Below are 7,419 nucleotides of genomic sequence, written 5' to 3'. Positions count from 1 at the left end.
AGCAGAGAGGCAGAGATCGGTTTAAGTCTGAATTATCTATTTCTATCCCTGGATGCAGCCTTCTGCCCTGGCTAAGGTGTTGGCTGTAGGTTTGTGATGCTGGAGAAATAGCTCATTTTCTCATCCAGGAGAAGGCACCTCTCCAGCACTGCCCGAGAGCCAGGGACACAGAGGGAGCTCCGGGAGGGACCAGCGAAGTTCATCCCACCCTTTTTCCCCCCTTCATCCCCCTTCTTGCCAGTGCTGGCACATTAGCATGCAGGGTAGGCTCTGGTGTGTATTTAATGACTCCATTTGCCGGTGTCTCAGCTCATACCGCCTTTTCTCCAGGCTCTTTCCAGCCTGCCTCCCCGCGAGCTGTGGAATCCCACTCCCTGCTGCACCCACGCGAGTGGGCTCCCCAGGACCTGGGTGCCGTTCCCAGCTCAGTTAGGCAGCCAGAGCAAAGCTGGAAGGGGAGGGGGCAAAATGAAGCAAGCTCAGGCGAGAGAGGCAGGGAGAGACTCCGTCTCGGCAGTAATGAGGGAGAAGCTGTTTAGTCATCTCTCTATATATACTTTCACAATGATGATCGCATTTACTGATTGCTTCTGACTGCATTTAGAGAGGGAGGCAAGAGGCAGGCAGCACAGTTCACCTTCACCCAGAGGAGTGACTGCTCCCCCTTCCTTCCCGCTCCCCAGATTTAGCGCTACTTTTGGGCGCTGACGGTGTCTTTCCTTGCCAGGTAAGGCATCGCTGCGAGCCGGCAAGATGGGGCTCCCTGGGCTGACTGGGAGGGAGGGGAGAAGTTTGCATGCATTTATCCTAAGCCTGTTGCTTTTGCTCCCAAATCTAACGGACTGAGGGAGTGAATGCTTTGCAGAAAGTTTTATTATCTGATGCGATTGTGAAGGGGAAGGAATATATGACTAACAGAGGATATCGAAGCTCCGGCGGACACATTTTGCTTTAAAGCAAATAGATCTCTGCTGTCTGAGCCTGACCCGACAAGGACAGGAGAGGAGAGAATGAATCTTCTCAAGGCTCTTTACGCCCATTATCAGTGTCTCATCAAGACCTCACGGTGTGTTTATCAGTCATATTTTAAATCATCCTGGAAGCATTTCTGCTTCCAGACAGGGAAACACCATGAGATTTTTGTTTTGTTTCCCTTTTTATGAGACTATGAAGAGACATTTATTAAGTACGGCATTGCCGGTGGGAGCTGATGTGGTAAGAATCCATCATTTATTTCTTGACCCTTTAGGCGAATAGAAATAACTGTGTTCTCTAAAGTTTCCCTCCAGAGCTTTACCGACCTAGCTGTGCCTGTCAGGTTTTTGTTTGAAACTGGGATGAAATCACGGTGCCCACAAAGGGGCTGCAGCGCAGGCGACGTGCGGCAGCCAGCGGTGGTCAGGGAGGGACTCGGATGGGGTCAGGAGTCCTGGGAGGGGGACGGGGGGCTCATGCCACAGGCTTTTCTATCAAATTTCCTTGCACCATTTCACGGACCTGATAATTATCTAAAGAAAACAATTCTTTTCTCTATAGATTCTGACTTTTTTAAGTCAGGAGGAGGCAAATTATTTTATTTAGTGTATCAGGTCTTCTAAACGTCACCAGCAGGTGACCGATCTTTTGTTAACCAATTCGTAAACTAACTAATAACTAAATTAGAAATATGTGTATAGCTAAATATATGTTTGCTAGAATTAAAGTGTGTCTGTTTACTGTGTGAGTTGAAGAGACTCTGTCAAATGTTCAGTGTATTTTGAGCCCAGCCAATTGCTTTCCAGCCTAAAAAGACAGGTTAGCAGTTACCAAAACGCAGGCGTGCAGAAAAGGAGGATTATTTCCACATTTTGTGGATAAGCTAGTTAGTTTGGGTTTTTTTCTTCCTTAGTTTGTACAGCTCTGACTTACAAATCCAGTCGTACCTCTCTCTTCATTTTCTGTCTCTTATTTTGGGGTGGGGTAGAGTTCCAAGGACTCATGGACAAGAAAAAGTGAAACCTCTTCTCCCTCTTGGTCCTCTCTCGCAGACAGACAATTTAGAGCTGAAAAATACGCTCTCTTTTTGCATATTTTGAGGATCAAATGGGACAGATTTAATGCAACTTTGAAAATTAAACTGTGTGCACTAAATTTTCTTAACCAGCTGCATCTCTGTCACAGAGAAATGAGAACTAAACTTCCACAGAAGAATACCCCCTCTCCTGCCCATTTCATAGCTGAGATATTTATAGCTTCCCCACATACACTACCAGCATGGAAGGACCCATTTCATCTTTAAAAATTGATTTAAAAATGTGTAAGTCACTCACGAGTTACCAGCGATTTATTAGAACAATTATATGTGAAGTATTTATAGTGCCTCCGCAGCTAATGTAGGTAACCTGGAATTTACAACCAAAGTTATAGAAGTACAGAAGAGGTTTCTAACGAGGTTCCCCTGAGAAATCAGGGGAGATGAGGATCCAGCGCACTGAGCTGGTACATCGCCAGTCAGTCCTGGCAGAACGACTGTGGTCGTGTCGCTAATTGAAATTAAAAAGCAGAGAGGACAGTTTACCAGCAGGGAAGACAGGAACAGGACGCGTGATCTCGGTCCCTTGGTTACTTGCCTGTATATGTTTGGTGATTAATGAAACGGCTCTCGTTTTGCTGCCGCCTGTTTTGCAGTCCTGTTCTCAAGGCAGTGCTTCACAGCAGTTGTAAGATCCACCGCTGCTGGTACAAGAAATGGGCAGCTCTGCTGTCTGAGCCCACCGCGTCCCTGGAGATTGCCTTTCAGCTGAAGCCCGGGGCAGGTTTTCAAAGTAGTGCAGAGAAAGTTTGCAGTGCTGCACTCTGCCTCTTCCCCGCACAGACGAAAGAGCCTGGTCTCCAGGGCTGTCAGCCTGGCACTATCAGCGCAATAAATTCCCTCTTATGGGGAGAAAAAATAGAGTCCTTTATAGGAAAGTATTGTGGGACGTTTCCTCCAGTGCCATGTATATAAGCAAAGTGTCTCCTTGGGATAAGCATCGCTATGGGTTATTGTGTGTTTCATAATTACAAAACCTCTTCCAGCAGCGGTATGATGCTTGCACGAGGGATTTCAATTGTCCTTTAGATAGTAAAATTGCATAGAAAGATACTCCACATTAAGGTGTTGAATGTTAATGTGCCCTGAAAAGGAAGAGCATTTCTGTGAGCAGTTTAGCCATTTTCACCACAGATTGATTCCGTCATTTTTTATTCAGTATTTTGATGGCCTGTTGAAATCAATAATGCTGCAGCCTTACCGGCTGGAATGGCAGCTTCCATATAATTGAAAAACTTCAGAGTAAAACTGCCTAGAAGGATACCATGTAAAGGATATAATTAGGCTTTGAGGGCCTGAGTCAGTGGAATCAATGGAATTTCCATTGATAAATTGACTTTTGATAGGGCCCCTAATGCATCTGATATGATAACAGCACCTTTCTCCACAAAATTTTATGGTAGAGTTAGAAAATCATTAGGGAAGTGAAAGTAAATACAAGTTAAAATGAAAGTTAAATATTGTAAGAACTCTGACCAAAGACCAAAAAGAAAAAGGAAATTCATGGCTAGATCAGAACCACAATAACTACTCTAATTTCAAGAGAATGCTGGCTTACAGTGGCTGAGGATCTGGACAACTTGGGGTATTTTTCATCTAAAAATCAAAAGTGCAGTGAACATATTTCATTTCGACCTAATAGTCCTCCAGTTCTTAGGTTGAAGGACTTCTGCCTCTGTTAGCTGGGAAATAATCAAGGTATCTTCCTGCTGGAAGAAACTTGTCCAACTTTGGAGTCTTCCCGCATTCTGATGTTCTTGGTAGCTTAATCCATCAGCTTTCACACCTGGGGATCAAGCTTACTGTTGCTCAGGTATTCTGAGCAATGTTTCCCTAAAAGTCAGAATTTTCCTCTAGTCAGGTGGAGGGATTGTAGTATTTCACAAGAGTAAAACCCATCTCTAAATGAGAGAGACCAGCAAAAAACTGCTGCTGAGGCCAGGTCTTTAATTAAGGGTGGAAGAAAATTAATGAAAACCAGGGAAGATTTTCTGTTTCTTTCAGATGACAATGTTCTTAGTGCAAGATTCATCACACATTGAACTTTTTTGAGACTGGAAACCAAGCTCAGTCCAGTCATGGCTTTTTGTGGCATACAATTTCAGTGGGTGAACTGCAGGCTGATTTCACTGGAGTTCCCAGCTCTTTCTTCACAGCTGTAGTTAAACTGATGAGCACATGAGGCTTACACCTGGGGAATTATGGATTAGTCTTGTTTGTAAGGAAGCAAATATAAATTAGTGTGTTTATGCTACTTTTAAAATGCTTTTAATGAGGAATCATTTGCTATTCAAAATTTCAATCTATAATAATGCCATAACCCCGCTGAGCTGATTATCATGTGCCTTGTTTAACATCATTCTTCAAATGGGAGTTGAGGGCAAGCCAGTTGTTTTAAATTCTTGGGTATGTACTGATATCCGACTCTCTAACACAAAGGGGCAAGACACCCCACTTGACTGTGTGTTGTGTTTTTATTTTGTTCTGTATTTTAGATGGAACTGATCTGACTTCCAACAGGTCTCAGGAGCAGCCTAACTGTCTTCTCCAGTAACAAGGCCTGGGGACATCATGGCAGCAGGAGTAGCAGCATGGTTGCCCTTTGCCAGGGCAGCCGCCATAGGATGGATGCCAGTGGCCAACTGCCCCATGCCACTGGCTCCAACGGAGAAAAACAAGAGGCAGGATGAGCTGATCATTCTCAATGTGAGCGGCAGGCGTTTCCAGACCTGGCGGACTACACTGGAGAGATACCCAGACACTCTGCTGGGCAGCACCGAGAAGGAGTTCTTCTTCAACGAAGACACTAAGGAGTACTTCTTTGACCGGGACCCTGAGGTCTTTAGGTGCATCTTAAATTTTTATAGAACTGGCAAGCTGCACTATCCCAGGTACGAGTGCATCTCTGCTTATGACGAAGAGCTCGCCTTCTATGGGATCCTCCCTGAAATCATTGGGGACTGCTGCTATGAAGAGTACAAAGACAGAAAACGGGAAAATGCAGAGCGGCTGATGGATGACAATGACTCAGAAAACAACCAAGAAGGGTCCATGCCATCCCTGAGCTTCCGGCAGACCATGTGGCGAGCCTTCGAGAACCCCCACACCAGCACCTTAGCCTTAGTCTTTTACTATGTCACCGGTTTCTTTATTGCTGTCTCTGTGATCACTAATGTCGTGGAAACTGTCCCTTGTGGCACGGTGCCTGGGAACAAGGAGCTTCCATGTGGAGAAAGATATGCTGTGGCTTTCTTTTGCTTGGACACGGCTTGTGTGATGATTTTCACAGTTGAGTATCTGTTGAGACTCTTTGCAGCCCCAAGTCGCTATAGATTCATTAGAAGTGTGATGAGCATCATTGACGTGGTGGCCATCATGCCATACTACATTGGCTTGGTGATGACCAACAACGAGGATGTCAGCGGAGCCTTTGTGACACTAAGGGTTTTTAGGGTTTTCAGGATTTTCAAGTTCTCTCGCCATTCCCAAGGCTTACGAATCTTGGGCTACACTTTGAAGAGCTGTGCCTCCGAGCTTGGCTTTCTCCTCTTTTCCCTCACTATGGCAATCATCATCTTTGCAACTGTGATGTTTTATGCAGAGAAAGGGTCCTCGGCAAGCAAATTCACCAGTATTCCTGCTTCCTTTTGGTACACTATTGTAACCATGACAACACTGGGGTGAGTATTACTTTTTCTTTCACTGAGCAGCAGGCAAGCATGTACTGGGAGCCTGACTTCAGTTACTCCTGAGCATTTTCCTGGGTGCATGTTCGAAAAGGGGCTGGAACTGTTAAGGGCTTGATTGTTCTTTGCCTTACAACTTCTGCAATTTATGCGTATGTGAAGTTGTATAAAACAGAAAAAGCACTTACACCCACTTGACAAATGCTTGGCACGACGGTAAATGAGTGCAGGAGGAGCAAGGCTGTGGAGTAGCAGGTCCTGTTTCGCACTCCTGCAGGAGAGAAAAGTTAACAGAGTGCAAGGGAGCTGGCAACTAGAGCTTATGTTTTTTTTCAGACGTTCATTTGAGCCATAGATTTTACACAAAGCTGTTGATGTATATGTCGTCTCTCTTTGCGATGTCAGTCATTGTTTCTTTACTTTGACATGCCAGTGACTATAGATTTGCTGAATTCGAATGGATATTGTGGGCCGCTGTACTGAAAATACTCAGTTATCTCCAGGACACAATCTGTTTTCTACTTGATCGAGCAGGGTACAGGCTTCTTGTCCGTGTTTGGTTGTGAGTTTAAAAAATAATATGAGTATGCTGTAGCAGTTGCAGTAGAATTTCAAACATTCCCATGGACAGGTACAAAAATAATGATACCAAAGCAAAGGAAATGTAGCCTGGAGGGCATTTTTCCCCCTTATATTTTATTTCTGTCTTACAGATGTTTCTACTGAGATTATAGATTTGAGCTTCTGTTGCTCTGAACTAAAACCTTTGTAAGCAGAATGACCAAACCCTCACCCTGATGGGGTTATGTAAAAGAAAGTAGGCATCACAGGCTGCTGCTTCAGGCAGTCACAAAGTTATGATCGAATGCAATCTCTCAATCCCGCACATTAGAGCAATATACTAAGTTTATAGTTACTTTGCAAAGAGTTTTCCCACTGGAGGGTTCACACAGTTTAATATGCAGATGTAGACAATTCTCATTCTTGTAATATGGTGACCACTTTTTCTCTAAACTGCTTTTGATTTTAAACACTTCTCTGTGCCTATTAGACATGAACAGGCTCACAGTAGCACTTTTAAATTATTAAAATCATAATTCAGCTGTCAGAAAGGCACAGAATCTGAGCATATGACAACTGCAAGTCTGAATTTCTTCATTAAGTGAAAATGTAGAACATGTTTGTCATAGTCACCAAAAGATCTCTTTTTCCTCCATTTTTAACATCTAAGCAAAGTTTGCAAGATCATGTGGCAAATGCTAAGGTCCTTACCCTGGAAAAGAAGTCAGTGTTTGCTTAGAAGTCGAAGCTGGGCTTTAGATCCCAGCACTCCCCCACCCTCTGGTTCCCACCATCATGTCTGAGCAGCTTCAGAGGGACACCTGTCCTGGGTGGCTTGTTCGCGCGTCCTCTCCAGGAGGGGGAAACGCATGAAAATACAGTTCTGTTACCTGGTTTCTGTTTAATAATGATCACACCTATCCTTCTATCTACACACACTTACGCACATTCACACATACGTCGTTGTACCTTTCTGACAGGAAAGTCGGGGTCAAGGTAACGTTGTGTCGCTTGGGAACAAACCCCCTTTGTGAAATACATGCAGAATGTGCTGTAGTGCAACTGAGTCTCTGTTCCCATCAGTGCAGTGACTTGGGCTTG

General features: G+C 44.4%; 1 protein-coding gene across 1 annotated transcript; it reads left to right on the top strand.

Moving 5' to 3' along the window:
• Window positions 1-4,642: 4,642 nt before the first annotated feature.
• Window positions 4,643-5,755, top strand: LOC104626938 (potassium voltage-gated channel subfamily D member 3). The gene has a single exon (XM_010294987.1). The coding sequence runs from the start codon at window positions 4,643-4,645 to the stop codon at window positions 5,753-5,755; it is 1,113 nt and encodes a 370-aa protein (XP_010293289.1).
• The last annotated feature ends 1,664 nt before the right edge of the window (window positions 5,756-7,419 follow it).

The sequence above is a fragment of the Phaethon lepturus genome, unplaced genomic scaffold (assembly GCF_000687285.1).
Source record: "Phaethon lepturus isolate BGI_N335 unplaced genomic scaffold, ASM68728v1 scaffold39629, whole genome shotgun sequence".
In the NCBI taxonomy this organism is placed as follows: Eukaryota; Metazoa; Chordata; class Aves; order Phaethontiformes; family Phaethontidae; genus Phaethon; species Phaethon lepturus.
The sequence above is the reverse complement of the archived record's forward strand: the minus strand, read 5'-3'. Positions and strand labels throughout refer to the sequence as shown.

Excerpts from the sequence above, each read along its gene's own strand:
- LOC104626938 (XM_010294987.1), top strand. The coding sequence starts at position 4,643 with ATGGCAGCAGGAGTAGCAGCATGGTTGCCCTTTGCCAGGGCAGCCGCC.